The 25027-nt window shown below is 35.3% G+C and overlaps 1 protein-coding gene across 1 annotated transcript; it reads right to left on the bottom strand.

Annotated features, from left to right (window-relative positions):
* Positions 1-2009: 2009 nt before the first annotated feature.
* GK (glycerol kinase) lies at positions 2010-24081 on the bottom strand (the record flags this gene model as incomplete). Its single annotated transcript, XM_009704708.1, has 18 exons — positions 2010-2366; positions 3341-3484; positions 4632-4752; positions 8112-8196; positions 9885-9981; positions 11835-11913; positions 13872-13952; positions 14641-14683; positions 16246-16313; positions 16941-16976; positions 17973-17990; positions 19092-19158; positions 19742-19851; positions 20363-20500; positions 21516-21595; positions 22598-22675; positions 23250-23356; positions 24008-24081. Coding segments are annotated over 18 exons (1533 nt in total), but the record flags the coding sequence as incomplete, so codon positions are not given.
* Positions 24082-25027: the final 946 nt, after the last annotated feature.

The following is a 25027-nucleotide window of genomic DNA, read 5'->3' as shown; positions in this document are numbered from 1 at the left end:
CACAGTCCCTTTCCCCAGTTTTGCAGACAGGCCTTTTAGGGTCTCTTCTCTTGACACAGAATTAATTCACTTATCCATCAAGAGCAAAGTACAAAAAGAATGTTCTATAGATTGAGTAGATGAAGATTTCTAACCATACAATAGTTCCAAGAGGACTAGAAAAATGAAAGGGGTGCATGAAGCCTTTCAGGGACAGAAGAAAAGTCTTCACTTTGTTCAAACAAGATCCTCAAAATAATTTTAAACATTATGAGAAGAAATACAGGATAAAGGATGGAACCTTATTTTAACTGCAACGCACACTGTAATGTAGGTAACGCAAAACTCTGTTAGGCTGCTCCAACCTATATCCCTTTTATAAACTGTGTACAGTCTGCACAGCTAGACAAAGGGAGGGGAGAGTTCAAGGTTTCATGTGCATCCAGCAACTATGAATTTCATGGCACATGAGGACGAATTCGAGATGGCATTCGCTTGGTTCCCTTAGGTACCATATGTCTAATTCAACCTCCAACACTCGTGTGCATGAACAACAAAAAGCATCAGTCATTTTTGCTAAAAATAAACAGATGGAATACAAAACCCAAGACTTAAACTAGTGTAGATAGCTTTTAAAGTGATCTAGTTCAAATAATAACTAACCTGAGACGTACTTTGCTCCGATTAACATTATCATGCTACTCATAATAAAAAAACCCAAAGGTAGACTACAGAAGATACTAGTGTCACCTGATGTCATCCAGGGGAGGGTGTTTCCAGTCAAGAAAATCAAAAGAGAAATATATATATAAATTGCAATATATGTGTTAAAAATCATATGAACAGCAAAAAGCAACAAATGTAGTGACATTTGCAGAAAAACTAAAAAAGATTATGCATAACCCCCACAATAATTCAAAACAGGCTCTTAATATACGAGTTAAAATCCAAATTCCACTGTTAGCACTATCTAGGTTGAGCCCATTTCTAGTATTCTTCAATCTTAAATACTCCTAGCAGGCAGAAGACAAAGTTGCAGAGCAAGAACTAAGGAAAATAATATTTCCCCCCAGTGTTAAACCAGATAATCACTGAGGGTAAGTTTCGATAAACACATCCCTTTTCACATGACCTGAAGAACAAGATCTAGTTTTATTTTCTGCAAGGCAGAATTTTCCGTCCTTCAAAAGGAAACAAAGATGTGTAAGTAAGATAAGCATCAAGCACTTGGGATTTTAGGATACATAACAGAGAGTTTAGGTGTAAGGCTACTAAATCATAATGGACAATACTGAAGTGAAGCTTCTTACTCATGGTAAGTTACCCATTTCCCTTCCAAATAGCCTTGAGCGAATTGTTTGTATAACCATGGTGTTAAATAAAATACTAAAACCAACATATAGGATGGTAAAAGGAAAATTTTAGCTTTAGCTTTCAAGGATAAAGTAAGAGACTTCATGCAGCTTGAGGGCTCCAACTGTGGATTCTGAGGGGAGTTTACATTTTGAGGAGTCTTGACTTAATACTTTTCATTCTAGCAGTTTTTTCCAAGAAAAGGGAAACGAAATGAAGGTAAGGCCCACAAATGATGTGTTGTAGGATGATTCAGGACTAAAAAATTATCCTGAAATAGTGCCGAAATATAAATTCAAATTATAGACCATAGAAGACTGCAGGTTTTATTTAATTCAAACCTGACAGATGAAAAAACCCTCTACTTCAAAAGAAAGTTCTTGTTCAGTCCCTCAAAGGTGTTTGTATATTCTCTGTGTGCAAACAATAGGTCTATGCAATTCTTCACTTTACGGTAACTTCTTGCTCTTAGCCCTTGTGGGTCAAACAGATTTTGATGTGGCTATCAATCTCTCCTTCCTATACAGCAAATAACAAAGACAAGATATAGCAACAAAAATCACAGGATGAAATTTTTCTCCTTTGCAACATGAGGTTATAGTATAAGAAAGCTTATGAAATCCCTGCACCGTCTTAGAATTGAGCTGTATCGCTTCTTCTAGGTAAGATTCTTTCCTTTTGTAAACCAATGCTATTCTGCAAAACCTGCAGATAGCCTTGATTTCATGTCCTATGTTCTTAGAGCTCTACAAGATATTGCTTGTGCCCTCCTTTCAAGAAGAAGGCCTATCTATTTTCCTGCTTTGTTTCCACAGTGGTTTTAAGTAATAATTTCTAAATCACTGGAATAGTTCAGATATGGTATGAACAGAAAAGGTCACCAAACTCAAGATTAACTACCTAGGCTAACTGACTAATTAATAGCACTCAACGTGCATTAATTTTTGGTTTACCGTTTGAAGGAGCTTCAGATGTCTCCCAGCCCATAGATTTCATCACAGCTTTCTTCCACCTGGCATAGCGAAATTCACTTTCTGAAATGGAGAAATCAGCAAACAGAAAAGCCTCTGAATGCATATGAATACAACTACAAGTATTTAAGAAGCAAGGACTACAGTATTAGCTTTCCACTCTTTTGCACAGTATAGTTTGTGTGCACAAAACAAGTATTATAAAATCCTGTTTTGAACACAGAAAAAACCAAACCAAACCCCCCAGTTCTGCACAGTAAGGAGAAATAAACCTTAAAATCAATTTTCTGCATGTTCATCAATAAGATTTACAAGTAGGACAAAATGAAGCAAGTGTTATTCATGTAGAAGCCCTTCAGTGTTGAAAATATTTCTTGAAGTAGGGATTATACCAGCAATTATAATCAAATTGGTAAGACAAAATTCTGTACCAAAATTAAGAAATAACTGAAAAGACAAAAATGCATTTGTCTTGCATATGGATTAATTATGTCAAGTACATGCTTTCCATCTCTAGAAGCACTTAAGAACTGAAGAAAAGGATAGCTAGCTAAAAACCAATGATTAATGTAGGCTTTTTAAAGCCAAAAGAAAAGTCTGTCAAAAACAGTCAGTCTGTCCTTTCTACATCTGTGAAAACTCACAAATGCACAGGAGCTTTAGGAGATGTCTTTCTCAGTAAAAACCTTTCAAGATTTCTTTGATTTTACTTACTATAATTCAAAAGCTACGAACTGCAATGCGCAGTGCCATGCTTCTTTCAAAAAGAAGAAAGGAAAAAACCCCAGCACATTCTCCTGTGGAGTTACATTGTTTTAACCATTTTCCAATCTTACTAGTCCATAAATGGACAAAACAGCAAGTGAAATGCACTTCTTTCTAAACCAAACACTACAAAGCTGATCTTCCACATTTGTGAAGACATTCCTATATAGTTGGTTTTATATCAGTATGTTAGACTGCAACCAAGAAAAAATCTGATCTGTTGGACATAAAATATTGTTTGCAACTTCTTAGATAATATGAAAGGGTTTTACCCTCCGGGTTGATCTGTGGTTCAAACCGTTCACATGTCACTGCTGTCAAATCTCCAGGATTCAGACTCCAAATTCCAACTCCTTCTGCAGCTCCTGCTGCCATAGCAGCTCCGAGAGCTGTTGTTTCAGGCATTGATGGCTTTACTGAAGTAAATCACAGAGAAAGCCATGATGATTTTTAATGAAAGTCACCTTGACAACATCAGAACGAAAGATTTCATATATATCTAGAATGATACATATTTTCTACAACTGCTATATGCTTCCTTTAAGTTTACCAACTGCAAATCTCATTTTATTGCCACTCACATGGTTACGAGGCTAACTTCACCTATGAGTTGTCCAAGTCTTTGAAGTATCTCAGATCACTACTTCCTTCAAGACTGAATCATGCAATTGCTGATTTTCATACCACGTGCAGCAGTGCTGACCTCAACCATCAGTTTCCTTAGAGTACTCCTGTTAATAATATACTATTTTTTTGTCTTCTCCCTCCCTCCTCAAAGCAGTGATCACTGGCCAAGTTATCAGTCTTGTTCCCATGCTCTAGATATTGAGTTATTAAAAGCATTTCTATTTAGAAAAGGCATCTTTGAGACTATACACCTGTATTTACTAGCTTGTTTGCCTTCCACAGATGCCATAGAAGACCATCCCATCCCCAAGATGTCAATGGTAAATCTGTTTCATTAACTCTTGAACTGCCTGCTTCTCTGCTTCAGGCAGAGGAGCCTTTAATATCCGATTTCATTGATTATATCCTTTCATCTGCTAACTATACATCTTTGGGTTTGTGCAGGCAAAGGGAAAATTAAAAAGGGCATTTGCTATTTGCTGAAATGCAAGTGCAAAACACAAGCAGTGGAGGTGCAAAGTTCTGATTTATCTTTGAGTAAGATTCTCAGGGCCAACATATTGCAGGAGAGCATTAATTTCACTGATTTTAAAATTGTTAGATGTGACAACTTTAAAGTTCAATACCATCATAGTGCTGTAATATTTTAACACAAGAAATAAGTCAGTGATTCTCTACAAAAGTGTGTGGTGGTGCATTTCCCCCCTCTTCTCTGGGCCCTTTGAGTGACCCTAAACCACTCATTCTCAACAAAGTGAAACTCAAAACTGGATGGAAGATCTGAAAACTCTTCCTGAAAAAAACACCAACGTTCTCAAGCAGTAGCAAAAGACCAGCAACAACAAAGCAAGTCATCCCATTTGTCCTCATTAGCCATTACAAATCAATGTTGTTTTCAGCTTTAAAAAGAAAACAGGAGTTGTAATTTCATCTTACCTACTGGAATACAGAGAATGTCTGCTTGGAGTTGCATGAGGACTTTGTTGTTGGTCATTCCTCCGTCAACTTGTAACTGACTTAGCGGGATCCCACAGTCCTTGTTCATGGCATCTAAAATCTTACGGAAGAGTAATGTATGTTATGATTTAATTGCAGAGAAATCCACAATACCTTCTGAGTGTAAAATACTGATAATTCAGCATTTGCTGAAGAGTGCTAAGTAGATCATTTCCCACCCCTATATATCAAGAGGACAAAACAGAGGTAGTGACAATACAGATTTTTTTAATATACAGCAAATGCATTCTATTTATCACAGAAATCCTATAGATGCTCTATATCTAGCATATATGTTCACTTACACAGTCTGAGAAGAAGAAATTTGAAGAAAGGCTGATGACAACTACAACATTTGTCAAAGCTAACAAAGGAAGAAGTAATACTAAATAGAGTCCTTTAGCTGATTACAGTTTGTCTAGATACTTTCTCTAATTTGATGCATTAAAGAACTGAAAAATTAAAATATTTGAATTGGCAATCTGGAAGGCACTTCAACAGGAACTGCTGAACATTGAACTGTTTTGAAAGAGCAGCCTCTTGAAATATTTTAAATTAGTTGTTGAAAACTGAGAATTTTAGATTACACAAGACAGATTGCAAAAATAAACTGTTAGTGTAATTTTTTTGAAAATTATGTTTCCTTCTTTTGGGCACAGTGGATAGCTGAAAATAAATGAAAAGTGTCAAAGTGTTTGCAAGAGATAATTAACTAAGAGTACAGTATTTAATTCACCGGTACTTACCAATACGCTTTTTAGAGGGTTTCCTAAAAACATAATATTTGCCTCAAACCTTAGCTACTGGTAACACCATGGCATTATTCTACAAGCACCTATTAAATGCGGAATAGTAGGGTTTCCAGGGTTTTGTAAAAGCAGTCAATTAATTGTCTCATTTACATTTTTTAAGCTTAGTGCATCATTTTTGTTAACAAAGTTAGGCATTAACTACCGCAGAATGATCTTCTCTTTGTAATTTTTCAATTTATTTGACTAAAAAAGAGGTGTGCTTTTCTCAGCTTTAAGTGACTAAGCAACATAGACCACAAAAAAGACCAAAACTAAAATGCATTCCGTGCTGTTCTGTAGTTCACAAAGTATCCAGTTATACAATCCTTACTGGGAAAAGTCAACATGTTTTTCAAAAACAAACAAAAAAATGTAGGTTTGTAAGGTAGCAAAAACTATATAGAGATGAGTTATCCAGTAGATCCTACCTGTTCCCAGAAAGTAAGTCAGCAAAGTCCCTCCCTAGAAAATCTTTAAAGGAACTAAAAGAATGGCCATAGGGTAAATAATGGTTAAAAACTGGGAAGTAAGAGTAAAAGGCCAGTTTTTGTGGTGGCAGCATCTGTCCACGGGCCTGCGCTGTTCAATACATTAGAAAAAACCTGGAAAAGAGGACTTGAGCACAGTAGCGAAGTTTGCTGGTAGTACTAACCTAGTACTGCTCTCCACACAGAATGTCCTGAGTTGTATCCTTTTACATTTGTCTGTGCTGCTTTCACCTGCCTTTTTCACCATGCAGAACTTCAGCACTGCCTCAATCTCAGCTTTACATACACATACTGTTGGAGGCTCTGCTTTTTTGTTTACCACTGTGCAAGAGCATCATACGATGCATTCAGCAGAGATTAAAAAATGAAAAGAATGCTAGAAATCAGGAAGGGATAAAGGGACAAAACAAATCATGATCATGCTGCTACTATCTCTATTGTACTGAGGTTGGATGAAGAGCAAGGTATCCAAGTGTGTAAGTTTTGTCTAATGACAGCATTGTACAATTGAAAAATTGCTTATTTTTCCATAATGCCTTCTGGAAGAGAAAACGTAACAAGTGTCATTTGTCTGCTACAAGGAAGGAGATTTTTGGATAACAAGGAACAGAGACTTAGGAGGATTGGATGGCACAACAAAACAAGTGAAAACGCCAATGAGCATGAAATTCGAGGGTTTTCCTGAAGGGTATAAAAGATTTCCATTTTAATTGGAATTAAAACAAAAAGAACTTTGTTTCTGACAACACAGAACTAACAATGCATCTCTGAAAAATATACAGATATTTTATCTGTGTCACCAGGACTTAATCTGTTAATTTAAGTGTGTCCAGACACATGATCAGGAACTCCTGTCTTTGGGATAAAAGCACATGGACTAAAGTATAAGGAAGTACTAGATCTGTTCAGTTACTTTCACTCTCACTCTGAGAGCTTTATTCCGCTCCGTCCTACCCCCAGCCACATGCCCTGTCTCTCATTGTGACATTTGCTACACCCCTCTGCGAGGCAGCTGAGGTCATTAATCCAGCAGAAAAATAGCCCAGCAAAAAGAGGGATAATTTTCTGCTGGAAAGTTCATTGAGTTGTCACATGAGAGGGAATGGATGGGAGGAGGGACAAGGAAAGAGAGGAGCAGACAACAAACTAGACCATCAGTTCGGTTCCCTGTAACTTCACCCTGACTTCTAGTACCAGAATTAGAGATATATGCTACTTCCAAGCTTCTTCACGACTTTCTGAGGACTCCAAGGCTGTTAGCACAGCTTCAAAAGCAGACATCTGGGTGAAATTTCTGGCTTTTTCCACATGAGCACTTTTTACTCTACTCTATGTCACTACAGAAACAGCAAGGTGCTTTCTTCCTTTCACACAGTTTTAGCTGGGTGTTATTTTAAAACTCTCTATGTTTCAATAACAGCAGTTTAAAAACATGCAAACAAATTAAGGTTTGACTGTTACCCTTTGGGGTCTAGGGATTTCATTTTCTCCTGTATTTGTATGGAACACAGGGAGCGTAAATTGAGAGTAGACGGTGATACAAAGATTCTGATGCTCAGAACATACTGATACCAACCCCTTTGATTTGGTTGAAGGATTCTTTTCTTCTGTGAGAATTTAGGTTTGCTGTTGCAGAATGCTAGCTAAGGCAATACAAGATGTAAGGGCAGGAAGTGAATCCAGATTTCCCTTGGTATGTTTGCTGCTGTCTTGCTTTAACTCATTTTTGTTCTTGTGTACCGGAAGCAGCATAAGCCATCTCTGTCACAGCAGACAATATAAAATGCAGTCTCCTACACTAATGCAACTTTTTAGTTATGGCACTGGCTTTGTCACTTTAATGTTTCTACTTTCTGCCTCTCAAAATATTCACAAAATCCATTCACCTTATTTTAAGTGCTGATAAAAAGCAGCATTGCCACCCCAAAATAATGTACCACCCAACCACATCATTGTAGCTAAGCCCACAGGAACATTTTTTCAACTTCAACACCATGTAAAGAGAAGGATAGCATCCAAGTACAATATAAAGCATATGATCAATCTTCATTAAATCTTCTCAATTCTCTCTCTTCCTGAAGATCTACGGTCCCTGTTATCATACTAATTTACAACGAATTTAGGATCCAATTTGCCTTTACCTCTCGTGTTTGAAAGCAGACTGCTTCTAGTGCGGCAAAGGCGATGTGGTTTTTATTTGTAAACTGAGTAAGGCCACAGATAATACTGTTGAAGAGGAAAAAAAAAAAAAACCAAACAGTTAGGACATTCTTCTTTATCAGACATATACTGTTACTTCAGAGCTAGGTCTTCTGATTCAAAGCTCATTCAGTTCTATTGTATGAGGACTGTTTTTTAATATTAAAAAGCTTGTTTCTCTTTAATCTAAACTCTCTCATCCCTGTTTTCCTGACAAACATGCTTTTGGTGTCCAATCAATACAATTGCCATTAATTAAAACTTTATTGCCGATCAGCATGCAAATAGGTACATATTCACCCATACACACAAACACACACATAAATTCTAATCCTTCTTTAAGGAAAGGAAATGTATGATTGAGGCTGATTTTTCTTTAAAAAATAGTATCACCTATCACTAAAATCTTAATAAATTCTCTAGTGCTTTCAGTTCTTAGGAGAAAGCCCAGCTGGGTCAGCACTGTGTTCTAAATGCTTAAAATTGTTTTTGGATATATTCTGATCATTAGTTGATTTTGCACCTTCAAAGAGACTTTTGGATGTGGAAATTATGCTACACCTAACCATGAGTAAGCTGAATTCTATCAAAGTACTCTGAACAGCAGAGCAAATAATCATCCTTTTATTCTATTTCAACGTCTGAGGAATAGTAGCATACTACATAGAAATACTTCTATATTTGGTGCTGGGTACGTGCAAGTTCAAAGATGCTAAAGGACATTCTTAGTTGCCATTCCAAAGATCAGCTTTTAACAGTTAAAAAAAGTTAAGCACTGTGATCTGAAAAACTAAAAACATTTAGCTACAAGATTTTTTTCTTACTACATACGAAAAGCATCTAAATTCTAAAGACGCAACTACTTGAAACCTTAGAAACTAGATATTATTTAAGATTTCTTTTCTGACTTTAGGTAAGTTATTTTATATTTAAATCTGTTATGCTTCTGTGACTCCCATGGCATGTTGTGATTCCAGCAACAGTAGACAAACTCACAAAAGCAGAAAAGACAAATAGGTTATTATTTGAACTAGTAGTTCTAACTAGTACCAGCTAGTTAAGTCTTAACAACCAGGAAAGGGACTGGAGGGAGAAGAGAAAAGAGTGTTCAACAGACTGGAAAGAAAGCTGGACATAAGGGGAAGGAGAGGGAAGAGAAGTGGCCAGGAATTAATTTGAGAATGTGTATCATTTGAGATGGTGAATACAGCAGCCATGGGAAACTGAGCTCAAAAAAACTAATCAGCACTAAATTCTTCACTTTCTACCTCTGTTGCCTGACAGCTCACAGGTATGCAGACCTCCTTTCTCTTTAGTGAGTTAAAAATCCTTTCAGAACCAGAAATGTGTGAAACAAAAAAGCTGGTCCCATTAGCAGTGAGAATGATAGAACTATCTTGCCCTTGTCCTCTGAAATGCGCAACCCAGCCCAAATGTTTTCCCTGTCCCCTGCCTGCTTTTTTTTGGAGAGGGGGGAGAGGAGAGTGAGTAGCTGAGCTACCTAATCCCTCTTTTTCTCCCAGTAGCAGTTGCTATTTTGAACAGTTTAAATACAAAAGAGAAACACAGTAGTTCCTTGAAGATACCACAGAGAATGATGTATCCAGACACATCAAAGCAACAAAAAGAACAATTTCACATACCTGGAAGGACTAGTGATAATATCTAAAATCATTAAATCTCCTTGCAAATGCAGTGTTTAGTCAGATCCTTACCCCCTTGCACTGGGTTCCCAGTATGGTGCATAAAGTCCTGAAAATGCTGGCACAAAGTAGCAGCCATAAGAAGTCCCCACTTCCGCGGCCAGTTTTTCTAATGCACACACACAAACAACCTTCACTTAGCTTTTTACAACTGTACCAACACTTAAATACAATAATTAAAGGTGTTATTATTTAAACAGGGAAAATATCAGAATATGTTAGGTAGCTACAAAAATAATGAAGCCACATACAATTAGAAAGTACAACTAACTCTGGCACGCTGCTCCTCATTAACATAGTTGTTGTCTATTTGCAACAATATGAATGGAAGTTGGGGCATGGGGAGTTGTGGGAAATGTAAAATGAAAAATCAAAACTGAAAACCAAAATCATGTACTCAATATTCTGACCTAGATTCCGTGAGGTTTTCAAAGGGTATCCTGTGGGTAAAGACTGCAACCTTCAAAGCAGTCCAAAAGGTCACACTTTACTTGCATTTAAGTCAAGGCAAGCAAGGGAAACTGATCAAGACCAAAGGGAGTTAAGAAATAAATTCCCATTAATTTCAAATGGATTTACAGTTCTAAATTCTCAGCTTATGTACATAATCACAAGTCCAGCTACAAGGAAATCTGAAGTTTCTTAATATCTGGGTAATAACTTTGGATATCTGAACTCCCCAATATTAAAATATTTGTAATTTTTTAAATTATGTGAAAACAACTAGAACTGCAAAGGAAGTAATGCTAATGTGCAGCTCCTTCCTATAACCAGAAAGGAAAGTATTTTTTTTTCTGCTTTTGTAAATTTCTTCTGTTTGCATTGATCAGAGAAGCACAGCAGTAGAGAAAAGAAGTAGGAAAACTTATTCAAAAAGTCTTTTGACAATGGTACTTTCATATAGACTCCACTTAAAAAAGGAGTGAAGGGAGAAGGAAGGACATGTTCAGAGAAACAGGAAGAGATGACGAAGACCCACATGACTTTAACAACACTGACAAGATTAAAGTTCTTGAAACTCAAACCTTCCAAAGGTCTAGGCAAGCTTGTGAAGCCAAGAGGTACTGTAGTGTTTCAACAGCTGGCTAATTCATGTGATAGTAGTTCATATTCTTCTGTATGATCTGTGAAGCCTTCTTACAGAAAAACAGACTGATGTTTTAAGTTTTTGCTTAATCTTTGATGTTTTACATAAAATTTGAATTTTAAATTTTTCCATCTTCGAATAAGATATCAAATTATTAAAAATACGTAATGAATTGCTTTTTAATCCTAAATCTCATTAAATCAGTCAGTTTCAAACTGTTACACTTGCATGCCTCCAACATTTTTCTCCTTTTTCAAAGTTTGATATATTCCTAGTTTCTATAATGTCAAGTTGTTTCAGCTCAGCTCAAGCAGAAAACATCAGCTACTCAAATGCTAAAGGATTGCCATATTCTTAGCCGAAACAGATTATCATCCTCCATAATTCCTTTCAGAGGCACCTTTGCAAACTGAGGTCCCTAACTGAAGAGATATGAAGCCTTCTACATAAATCATTCCATAAGTAGGGCCTCAGGTTCTCATGTTTACAACAGCAACGAATATGTAGGTTTAGGATCAAATATGCTCTGGCTTCTGTAATAGAGACTTAAATACTCTTGGCTCTGGAAAATTCAATATTGTATGCAACCAGGAAATACACTGCTTGCTAGGGAAGCTACTAAAAATTACAGATTGCAACAGAACAAAGCTGACAAAGGGTTTCAAAGACTGTATTGATCTGCTTTATGAAATACATGTATCAATAAACATTGATTTCATGGATGCAAAACAAATTGTTCAAACACAGCAAAATATATGCATCTTCCAGCTTTTCTTTAATTGAATATTTTGAGCTTCCATTCAACATTAAGAGACATTGAGACATTTGAAAAGAAAACCTAAAGAACTGAACAGCTCCAAATTGTGAATACTCACCAACTTCCTGTGAAGTCTTAACGATACCTAGATTGTCCCTCAGCCAACGAACCACAGCACCAGCTATTGCAACAGATCCCTGAAGGAAACAAAATCACTACAACATTAGGAGACAACAACTGGTAGCTTCGTGTTCCTTTTTACGAAACTGGAAAAGAGGGGTAGCTGCGGCCTCCAATTGCAGGCTTACAGTCACAGCTTAAAGCACTCCCAAGAATGCTCACAACCAAACCACAAGTTTCTTGGCAGCTGGAGACTGTCATGTCAAAATGGCAGCCTGTTACACGGGCTCCATGTAGAAAAGGTGCATATTGCACGATTTCTTCCATGGCAGGGAGTTACCAAGGCCTTTCCCAAGCAAGTCTTCTTGTCTCTAATTTAGGTCTTCTCCCAAATATCAAGTTACGATGTCAAGTTGCTTCAGCCTTCTTTTTCTGACAAATTAAGATTTTTATGCTTTGATTTAAAAAACCAAGACTGCCTATGTCTAGAGTCTAAATACAAATGCCCAGACAGACAGAAAATTTAGGCACTTGCATTTGCCAGCAAAATCGCTCTGCTGCCTTAGCAAACGGCCCTGAATGGCTCCATCATATCTTAGATGAATGGCATGGCTCCCACCTCACTCCAAAGTCCAAATGGACTTCTCTACAAGACAGTCCCAAGTCTACTAGACTAAGCTTCAAGTAAAACGGGAGCAGCAGCATATTTTCATTCAAAGCCATTGCTAGAAGGAGCAGGGGTGTTTTCTAACCAGCTAGCTATTACAGTTACAAGATAAGGGTTTGATTAAAAGAAAAGGCTGAATCCACATTTTTTGCCTCTCTGGAAAGTGTCTTAACCAGCAGATTGTAGATGAGCCTAGCATGGTTATAGGAGAAAGGACACTTAAAATCTTCTGTTGAAGCCATTTCTTCAGACAGTATCATTAAAGACGTGGAGATGAGGAAGAAGCAAAGTACACATGCACGTGTTTCAGCATGCAGAAATACAAATCACTCTCAAGACAGTTCCAGTGCTTGCTTTAAGAGCATGGGTTAAAAACAAAACAAGCCTCTCGCACACCTGCACAAAATGAAAACCCCAAAGTTTGCCAGAACAGGGCAAATACAAGATCAACTTTCCTTAGGGAAGGAAAAGGAAACGAACACAGCCTCCCACATCCTAGTAAAGTACCATAAGCCACAAACTATTCTCCCAATGAAGAAAATCCTGTGTGCTGTCTTTGTCTGTTTCACATGGAAAACAGAGGCTCTCTAAAAAACCTCAATAGCTGCAAAGGACTCAGTACGCATGTTTTGAGAATTACTATCAGATCAAGTTACGTAAGTAACATAGATGGAAGAATAATCATTCTGTTATTCCCAATGAACCTTTGGTGCCAAATAGGTGCTCAGCTGATCTGTGCTTCAGAAGCAGAGCTTTAGAACAATGAACCCTGAAGTTAAAGTAAAAATCCAATTTTCTACAAAATTTGTATGCCCTCAGTTACGTGGAGAATTGAGGAACTAAATTCTGGAAGTAGGCACCGAAGTCTTAGTAGGTAAAAAATGCTCAATTCTTAGAGGATTCTTGTCGCAGAAATTTGATTCGGATTTTTAAAAGTTAGAAGTAAAATCCATTAGAATGAAATAAAAACTAAAGAAATGTAGTTATGACTTTTATTATGAGAGGATAACTGAAACACTAGTACTTTTTTCCCCTCCTTTTAAAACCCAATTTTAGTATAAAAATATTTGTTTTATTTACTTATAACATTTATTAAAGATTTGAAAGACCATGTAACAGAAAAAATGTTATAGCCATCATGCCCTGAAAATATAATGCCCTGATGCAATGTAGAAATATTTTTATTAGATTACGTGATACAGATTGGAGATAGGGATAACCAAAACCACACATAAGTCTCGAGGCACACAAACTATAACACAAAGCTATTTTGATTTCCATGCAACTGAAGAAAACATAAGAATACTACAAAACAGCAGTAAACAAGAACATGTTTCACTGCAAAAAGGAAGAAATTACTGGACTTACCTCCAGTGCATAACAAACTGGTTTGTCTCTGCCCAGTTTGTAAGCTATTGTGGTTAGAAGACCATGCTCAGAGAACACAGACTAGATGGGGAAAGTCAAAAGAAAAGGTAAAGCATGAATGAAGGCAGAAAATATTTAAATAAAAATATTCAAATTATAATAAACAAGAGACAAAACCTTCACTGAAACAAAAAAAAAGAAATATGGAAAGTTTAAACAAAGTGAATTATCAGTCACTCTAAATAAACACCTAAGATAGAACCCTCAGGCCACTGGTGTTAATTCTCGTTTCCACAAGCTACCTCAGATCTTTCCAGACTCCTTAGAGCAAAGAATTGAGGGTCTTTAGGAGGAGATGTAAAGGAGAAGGAAGCCAAAGCTTTGCACTATCTGTTCAACTACAACTACAAAGAAACAATGGGAGAACATGAAGGGAAGAAATAAAATATCCAAGAGAAGGAGAAAAGCATGTGGTTAAGTAACACAACACTCAGCACTTCTGGGTGAGGTTAAGAAACATATACAAGGAAAGAGCAAGAAACTTGCTATGAAAAGTTCTTTTTGGAAACTTTAAGGAGCTAGGAAATGGAGCCTTACCGAAAGACCTTGAACAAATTATTACTTTCAATTCTTTCAGATTTCAGTATGCGGTTTTCCTTATCCCTAGCAATATAATTGTTAGGAAGTTTAAGAAAGGCTAATATATAGTTGTACTCAAGAACTTAAATATTGTAAATAAAAAAGTGAACAACTAAAAAATGCAACTGACCTTCTGACCTGTATTGCACAGCAAGAAACATCCTGTTCCATACCTAGCATGAAAGCAAAGGAAAGTTAAAACCAGGATGTTTAAAGGATAACCTGTTACTGCAATTCATGACTGCATGACACCACTTTTTGTCCCTTGAAGGTCATGTTACCATTAACCGACGATAAAACTATCCTCCAAAAGTTGATCTAAATGCAGCCTGCAGCTGAAAAATCTAGTCCCACACCTCTCTCCCTGGCTATTTCTGTATAATACTTGATCAAGGAGCAGACATGGCTGAAAACTAAGTATGAATTCCTCTTCGGTGGCAGTGTTTACCTACCTCAATTGAAGCTGATTATGAAAGCTACTTTATAAAATAAATATTCCACAACATTAAATTCAAGTTTTTAAAGGGGAAAATTAAAGAAACTTTGTTCCTCTCACAAAGAAGAGGGTTTTCTTTAAACATATTCAGTTAAAAAAATTCTAAAAAGGGCATATTTCTCATTTGAAGACCACATCACATATATGTGTGCATACACAGACTTATAAGGACACAGTTTAATAAAAGGAGTACAAAATACTTATAATCCACTCTAACTTATTCTAAGAAATTATTAGTTCCGTACCTTTTTAATACCCTGAAAACTGATAGCTTAAAATAGTACTGAGATAGTCTTCAGTTATATTTGGAGAGAAAAGGGTAAAGCGGTAAAGAAATAACTCAAATAGGTTAAAAAAAAATAATCTCACTTTTACCTTTTGGTTTAGCTGTTTTGTTTTTTTTTCCCCTAAAAGTCTCTTGTGTTATAAAAGTATTTCTTATAAAAATAACTTTGCAACAATTTTACTTAGAACCATGTTTGTTTTACTAAAATAGAAGGCCACTAGTCATTAAATTTGTGTATAAATATAAAAGATAAAGTGAAAGTTAATTAGCAACAAGTATTGATTCATGTGTAATTAAATCTGTGAAAGTCCCATACTGTGTATGTACCTACACGCTCAGTTAAGCACATGGTTGTAAATGGAACAGTAAGTCATCTGAGCAGAGCTTTTCCTCGAATGTTTGATTACACCAGTTGCCTGATTTAACTGATAAGCTATTTTAAACAAGGAACACTAAGAGGCTGAGAAACAGAAAAAAACCCAAATGTAAAATTCTCGATGCTGAGCTAGACACAGAGGTAAAACTAAGCACTGCAACTGAAACAAACGTTTCCCATCTAGCAATGCTGTTTTTTTTTTTCTCATTCAAGTCTACGCAATCTAACTTACACAGCCCGTATTTGTTTAACTTTAGGTCACAATGTAAATGCTACTGCAACTCTTTTAATCTGTGTTTTGGAGAATTTTAAAATGAAAAACCTCCTGTTACACAGAGATATTTCCTCACAGTGACTTTGTTCCAAAATACACCTCATAAACCACATAACTTTAATATCTTCGTTATTTTATATACAAGTCAGGACACTGTTTACTTTGTAGGTCAACACAGTCAAAAGATAGAGGGGTAGTTATGCAGTAACTACAAAAGCATTTGGCAGGTAGCTTGAAAGAGAACATAATATTAAATTCAAAACTGAACAGTGTGTTTATCTTAGAATTTTCAGAATGACTTACGTATTTTTTGCCTGCCCATCTTGAAAACACATTTGCCCAACAAGAGCAGCAGACTGGTCACCCAAGCACTGAAAAGAGATATTTTTTTTTTTAGCAAATGTCTGCACATGAATCGCATGAAAAAGGAACATGAATAGATATATTTAACTATAACTCTATTAGGAGCATGTAGGCAACTGAAAGTGAGGAAAAATCTATAGAGACAACCTGTGCTTTTTACTACTCTTCCCTTTGTAAGAACTGCAAACGAAAAGCATCATGCTACTTACGGTGAACAATTGAAAGAAATAAAAATTAAAATTTACTATCTTTATGCATGTTGTATTGGAAAAAGCTGAGAATCTGCCCAACATTTCTGTATTATGTATATATTGAACTCCTTTTATACACAAAGCAGAGCTTGCTTCCATTTTGCAATGTTAATCATTTACTTGGAGATCCTAAGTTTCCAACAGCACTACACATATGCATTAATGCTGTCAGCTGTATTTCCACAGCCAGACCTTAACTTAATAATGAAGAATCCAGTCAATTAATAATTCAACTTTAAAAGTTTACTTCATGTTCAACATGAAGTAAAAACCCATCAACTTAATTTGTCGCAGGATTTGCCCATCTTAAAGCTTTTTCCAGTGAAGGTACGTTCAAGCAGTATCAGTTTCCCATGGCAGAGTCTGAGCTGAAGTAGGACTTACCCCAGAAATCGGTACACCTGTCAAAGCTCCAGATTTCTGATTTGTAAAAAGAGAAAGAAAAGTTCCAAATTAGCTTTCTGTGACTACAATTTAAAGCAATGAAAAAGAAGCTAAACTTGTAATGCTCAAAGGAAAACAAAGAAGGGTAACGTAAGCAACATGGCTCAGCTCAGGTGTATACTGGACTTCAGCTTAATGCAGCTCATGCCTAAAACACTAAAAAATAGATCAGGAAATTTACAGGTGTACTTTATGTCACCTCAACAGTTCTTAACATAAATTTTATTGACATCATAGTGTACAGAAAATCAGGTTCAGTGTAATCTGTCCAGTGTCAAGTGTAAAATACAAAAGTGCAAAACGGTAAGAAAAAAAAAGTGATTGTGATGACACACAAAGCAAAGACAGATGCCTCATTTTAAGACACAGTATTTTATGTCTCATATAGAATTTCTTCCAAACATTACCATGTAGTTTTTCAGTTGCATACTTGCCACAGGTATCATAAGAAATTTATAACCTGACAATTTTTACTTCTTTCTGTAAATTGTTTCTTTGTGCAATTGTGAAAATGCATTGTCAGTGAAGCCATGCAAGTGCATTTCCAATCTGAATCTTCTTTCCTTTAATTCTCATTTTAATTAACTGGATTTAAGGTAATTGTAGCTTATAAATGCACTAAAAATCCCTGCATGAATCTGACGTTTGACTGTAATAGAATGAATATTTGTAGACAGAATGGCATGCTTTCCTCATTTATAAAATGAAACAGACAACATTTATTAGCCAGTTTCTGTATTTTTCACTTCATTATAAAAAGAATTTGCAGGCTGTTGAATATTTAAGGCAAACATATACATCGAGATTACATTTCAGAAACAACTTTGGCATGAACTCTGATTTGGAAATACCCACTAAATTTATTGGTCTAGAAAGTGTGCTTTTACTAATCCTTAAACCCATGGAAATGCACAGCATCTGAACAGAATGGATAAGATAGAGGTGGTCAGCCTAATGGAAGCCTCTACTCACCAGGCTAGGACAGATTTTCTACAGTCAGCAAAAAGAAGAAAAAGAAAAAAAATGGAAGGGGAAGAGAAACAAAAGTTCACATTTAAAGTGACCAGCTATTCTGTTTCAGTTGATAGGTAGTATCTTTTTCCATTTACCTCACTCATTCAGCTTAACACAACTCACTCTCATCCAACCTTCACATTACAAAAAGTCATCAATGATTAATAGTGGCATCTCCGTTAACAGATTAGCAAAAATACTTACATTTCAGGCAAGTTCGAGTTATATTTTAAATAAAAATCCCATAATTTGTCTTAATTACAAAAATGCCTCTATGTTCTTAGCAAACAATAGGGCAGACTACCAGGAAAAAGAATGCAAAACCACAACATTTAGTTTATCTGATTCTGAAGCTAATAAATTAGATGCCCCTGTATCAGAAGTGTTAGTGATACATCAAAGTAAACTTGAAACCTCAGCCCCATGATAACAATTAATGATTTACTCTTAAGTAATATTCACAGCTGCACTGGAAGCAGTGTGATTAAAAAGACATCACAATATTCCAAAATATTTTTTTTGCTGAGTGCTATGTAAATATACACAGCAAAAGAAGTTTATTTTTCAAAAAGAAGGCAATCTGAGGTGTTACTTGTGATTTTCCAGTTCACAGTAACTAACTAATCTTGCCTTTTGTTATGTGGTAATAAGACATTACATGTCTTGTCCAGTCTTCTTAGATCATGAAGACTTCCATAGCGACTTTCATGTCCTCTTTTCGATTGTACAAGAAGTAAAAATATTGTGCTCTACTAACAGCAATGTCATTCTTTTAACCTACTGATTATACATTGCATTCTGAAGGCTAGTTTCTAAACCAATAAGTAACCGTAACAAAAAACCCCAAATTTTTATCCTTATCAAAAACCTCCATCTTGTTTTGTCTATTTGCACTTGAAAGAGAAAACAACGAATATTCAAGTTCATATAATTTTATACAAAAGCAGATAATGACATATTAATCATAAACCAAACAATACTGGTCTAACAAAAGCCATTAGTCTCAATCTGTCAAATCTATATTGATATAGTTATATTTTTGCAAGATTAACTTCACACACACACAAGAAAACATACCATCAGGCCATAAATCTCAGAGGAGCTTCGTACTTTTGGGAGTATTTCCATAGGAATATCAAAGAACCTGAACACAATACAAATTAATGTTTATATATGGTCAGTGCTACATCAGAAAGCATGTTGCATTTATTTTCTTAAAAAACTTTAAGCTGTAAAAAAAAAAAACTATAAAAGAAACTATAAAAGTGTTTTTCCACTTGTTACAGTACGTGACACTAAATTAGGGAGTAAAACAGCATATATTTGAATATTTTGAAGACATAGCCAACACTTTCATGTGGGAAGTAATTCCTCCTCCAACAATATCTTTATAATATTGTTGTTAATAAATTTAAATTGAAAATAGAGACACTATCATTGTAACTGCCTCATAAATTTGATTAAGGAATAAAGAAACTACTGAATGTCATTGTTTCTATGATCCAGTCTTCCACCTACAGAAAAAATCTGTTCCTTTTAATTAATCCAGACAGTTGTAATTTGAACATCTGGAGAACAATGACTCTTAAATACTAATGTTAACAGTAAATACAACAGTAATTCCTGATCTTAGTCTAGATAAGAGATTGTTACCATTAAAGGAATTTCTTCACATGTCCCTTACAGAAACTATTTAAATAACAGTATTACTGAAAAACTGAGCTTACTGGCAGAGCTCAGGATCCCATTCCAAGGAATGAATGTTGAACAACATTGTTCTGCTGGCATTGGTTACATCTGTACAGTGAACACCTCCATTCTTTCCACCTGTCAAACTCTGAACAACAACAACAAAAAATCAGCAGTAATCACCAAGAAAAGATACAGGTTTATTTCAACAAACTACAAAAAAATTTTTCTAAATTCATAAAGCTTTCAGCTTGGGACTGGGAACTCTGATATTTCTGAACCACTAAAGAGGCAGACCTGTGATAGTGGAACAAAGGCATGAGAGAGGTAATAAGGGTACAACAGTACCTCCTGGATCCTTAAACTGCAAAGCTGCCTGATACACCTTTCTAAAGTCCAAGAGTTTTCCAAAAGCATGAGCAAAATTTTACAGCAACCTATAAATGGTAAACTACACATAAGCACCTACAAAATAATATAGTGATACAGGGACACTAAAAGTTCAACTTGCAAGGAACTTTAATGGAATTTCTTTAGTGGCTTGTATTGACATCACTGTGTGATTGGTGGGCATTGTGTGTCACAGTACTTTCCACAGGAATTTGCATGATGTGGAAATTAATTTTAAAAAGAGTGATCATAAACTCACAAATACATACCCATATAAGCCATGAATCAATAGTTCCAAACATAGCTCTTCCATCATCAACTGCTTGCCTAATCTCTTCCACATTATCCAAAAGCCATCGAAGTTTCACTGCACTAAAATAAGTGCTAAGGGGAAGACCAGTCCTAAACTGTAAAATAAAATTAAAAAATTAAACACCATGCAAGTATCTTTTCCATGAATACTGTAGTTACATATAAAAATGGCGATAGTAAGTGAAAAATTGAAGACACAAAACTAAGAGAAATTACACAAACTTGTTATTTAAGTACTAAGCATACAATACACAAGTCTGCAAATATCAAAACTAAATGACCAGTGCATTAATAGGCAAAGATCAAAGCTGACCTAAACACAGTTCAAAGACCATTTACGTGGAAGTAGTTGTTTGCAAAAGTCCTGTCTTATCTAGGATATCTCCATATGACCAGACAGCAAATAATGACAACAAAAATGAGCAGCACGACACAGGAAAGATGGAATTTGTATTCTACTAGAACTTAAAAATCAATTAAGTTTATATGCATTTTGACATCCATTTTCTGTGTATAGGAAAACCTATAATATATAAAATACATAATATGTATATAATCAATCAAGGAAAATATAAATCAAAGACTTAAAAGCTTGCAAAAAGGTCTCATATTTTCCAAATTGTTTTATATATATATCCATATTAAAAAAAGAATGAATGTGCTATTTATAAACTACCTTCCCAGTTCTCAGATTGGTTGCAATTAATTTCAATATTAAGGCATAAGATGAGAAAGGATAATACATTTCACATCAATAAATTATTTTTCAAACAGTTTTTTCTACTTGCTCTTAATTTTTGTGTTAATATTTACTTATCATTGGATAGGTAGCACATGAATAAGTCTCTTCTAATGATTACTCTTTTAACTTCTCTCATGAGATGTGTAAAGAGTGTTAACTGCTTAGTTTCAGGAAAATAAACATTTCCCAGTCTCAGATGGGTGTAGAGTACTATGCACATTTTTTATTATTTGACAAGCTAAGAAGGGACTAGAAGCTACAACTGACTGACCTTGTTTTGGGGAATTTTAAGCACACATCTCCAAAACATTATGTACTGTAGCAATAATAGTTCAGCTACTATTTAAACGTTCTAGAATATCTCTTACCTTAAAAAAGGCTTTGTTTTTTCCTGGAATTCTTTTAAGAAGCCGTTCAACTGTTGACTGGGTTCTCAGGTCAAGCCATACTAAAAACACAAATAAAATTAACTGATCAACTGATTTAAGACATGAAAAGTGACATGTACAAGCTTCTTCTACAAAACTAGAGCTCTTGCCAGTAAATTCCTTTTCTTTATTTTTAGCTTTTTGTGTAGTCAAAAGAACGTCATATTGCCATTGTATTTTAAATGCACTGATGTAAAAATTAAAAATGGTTAGATAAACTCATTTGATTTAGAAGAACAAACGATTTGAGAAATCAAACAGGATTTTCTGTGTAATAGGATATATATTTTTCTCTATCAGAGCATAATAAAATGACTAATACTACTTGGTTCATGGCAGATGACTGTCATTAAACTCAGAGGTTAAAACAAATAGGAGGTTGATTATTTACTATTCCTATGAAAACTTTGAACTGAAGTGCTACGTCAGAGTTATCAAGGTACAGCTGGGCTTAAGATAAAGCTGTTAACATATATTTGAATACAGAAGAGTTCTGTTTTTTCAGTGCTACTGTGCTAAACTAAATCTGACACTTGACATGGCCTAAAAGAGCAAATCTAGACAATTACTATTTCTCAGCTGACATAATCTGAAAAGCTAAGGTAAGTTCAAAACAAAACTCCAAACCAATAAGCATTCGTTAAGCCTACTTAACACATTTTCCCTTTAAAGTTAAATCAAAAGCATCCTGAAAATTTTGTAACCTCCTTCATTTAAAAGGAACTGATTGGGCATAAGTCAGAGCTTCATTACATGCCAGGGATGTACAAAACCCCTCAGGAACATTATTATTTAATAAATCACTTTATGGGCTTCTAACAAAAAACAATGTTAACAGAATAGTTTGGGGTTTTTTAATTGCACTGGTGTATACAAACACACAGCTTATGACACAAATAATCAAACAATCAAAGAAGTTAGTAGGCTAGGCCACAATGAGACCTGCACAGGAAACTAGGAAAGCATTTTTCTACAACATGCTCATTTTATGATATTACATATTCAGAAAGTATAGTAATTACCAATAGCATTATAAAGAGGTTCTCCAGTTGTCTTGTCCCAAACCACTGTTGTTTCTCTCTGATTGCTGACTCCAATGGCTTCGGGACAAAATAGAAAGAAGTATCCTTTTCAGAAGGTTTGTTTTCCCCTTTTGGGGGGTGAGGGAGGGAAGGGAGAAGTGGAGAGGAAGGAGGAACAGGTAAGGAGAAGAGGAAAGTAAATGGGAAATAAAAAGCTTCCAATTTTTCATGTTATAATCTAGAAATATTACTTCTAAAAACTCATCGTTCAACATTTGCTGCTTAACATATGTGCTCTAAATCTCTTTTTTTTTTCGCCACAAACTTGAGACCACAACAACACCGACAGGAAAACCGGCTTTTCCCAATAAGTCCTAATTTAAATTTCAGAATTTCTTCATTCATCACTTGTCTCTGATTTTGCAAGATTACGTTAAGACGACTTTGTAGACTCTGCATTGCTAGTATACACGAAGGACTTATTTTCTCACTATTCCTCCCAAACAAACTGTTCTCAATTCCAATTTAACTTTTTTCTTGAGGCCAGCACATGCTGCCACCTTTCTCTTTATTGACTTAAAAACTCGAGAATCTGACTTGCTCAACCATGAGTATGTTAAAGCTCTCAGTTACCCTTAAGTACTAGGAATACCTTTTATGTTAGTGACGTCTATGTTCAGTTGTTGCAGTTTCTCACAGGTTCTTTCCACACATTCATTGACAGACTTTAGTATTTCCTTTGGATCTTGTTCCACCCATCTTTAACAAAAAGACAAAAAATATAAAAAGACAAAAAATTACATTTAGGGGAAAAAAAGAAATTCTAGTCTGAAAAAACAGCTGAGCATTCCAACACAAACATAACCACAAAGTATGTTTTACATATCTAGAAAAAGTGTAATGAATTTCAAACCCTTTTTAAACAGTAAGTTGTATTTTCACAACAAAACCATCCACAGAAAACAAAGAATTTTGTTTTGGTTTATTCTATACAGAGGGCTTTGGCAGCAAATGGTAGGTCAGTTAAGAACAAAGAAAAAAAAAAAACACACCTGAGAACAAACTAAGCAATTTCTATGGACTAAGCTGAAGACTCTGATTAAATTGTAAAAATGACCAGCTTTGTCACTTTAAATGAGATTTTAAGTCTCATTTAAACTTTAAAATTAAACTTTAAAGTTTAAACTTTAAATACGTTAATAAGTGGTCAGAGTAAAACACTAAGTATTTTTAGTTTATGTAACTGAGAGCACCCCATGTAAGTTTTTATGCCATTTTTCCTACCACAGTCTTTTATAGCAGACACAATGTTCTTAATTATTAATCAACTTCAGTTTTGATCATTCATAGATAAAAATATATAAGCTCTACCAAAACATACACAAATAAAAAACTACAGAAAACTCATACCCTTCTTTAGGGAATTTCTGCTGTATCTCAACTTGATGGTGACTCAAGAGCTCTGCCGTTTTCGCATTAAAAACCTGCAAATAAATTATACAACAGAATTTTCTATAAACACAGAAGTTTAAACAACAACGAATTAACTTTTATTCTTTTGAACAAATACAGTGCCATGATAATTGATAGTAATTTTCTACCGTCAACCCAAATATCCATATAACTTGGGTTCAGATATACAAATTTTTGTAATTAAGGTAAGCAAAGAATATTTTGGGGAAGCTTTGCTGTCAATTATAATTGCTTTTTTTTCTTGGTGGATGGGGAAAGAACCACATTTTTTTCTTGTGGAGGTTGTAGAAATTAAACTAATGATGCTTTTTAGAACATACCTCTCAGTAAAATACCCACTGTTAGTCATAATAACATTTCTTTAGTTCCTGCTCTGATACTCTAATGCCAGAGCTATGCCTTTTCTTGGGTTTGCTCACTTTTGGGAAGAGTGATTTCAAGAGACAATCACATTTAGTTCAGAAATCACAGAAGGGACCAAACAGTGAGGAAAGAAAAAGCACCTAGGTAGAACCCAGTTTGTTTCAAAACAAACTACAAATACAGAGCTCATGAACAATCTGACAAGAGAAGAACATCACTGCAGCAACATAATACATTAAAAAAAGAGAAGAACATGTAGAAAAGTGACTTAGATTTGAATATACTATAATAAAACCCAGCAGAGTAGAGAATCCTGAGGACTAAACTAATGGCTGTTCGTAAGGAACCAGAAGTTAGAAGCTCTGCCTTGCAGTAGAAGTTCAGCTAGAAGACACAACGATCTGCATTAACCATCAGTGGCCTGTTTCCAAAAGTAATCTACTGTAGCCCAGTAAAACATTCAACTTAATTGTACAATGAGTAAGCCAGCGTAACTGACTGGGCGATGACGATGTTCCTGTGAAAACAACTCTTTCTCAATAGCACTGTGCAGAATCTTTTGCTTGAAGAACATTCAGGGACCCAGAAAATAAA

Source organism: Cariama cristata, unplaced genomic scaffold (assembly GCF_000690535.1).
Source record: "Cariama cristata isolate BGI_N322 unplaced genomic scaffold, ASM69053v1 scaffold4447, whole genome shotgun sequence".
NCBI classification, from domain to species: domain Eukaryota; kingdom Metazoa; phylum Chordata; class Aves; order Cariamiformes; family Cariamidae; genus Cariama; species Cariama cristata.
Note: the sequence above shows the minus strand (reverse complement) of the source record. Positions and strands in the feature narration are given on the sequence as shown.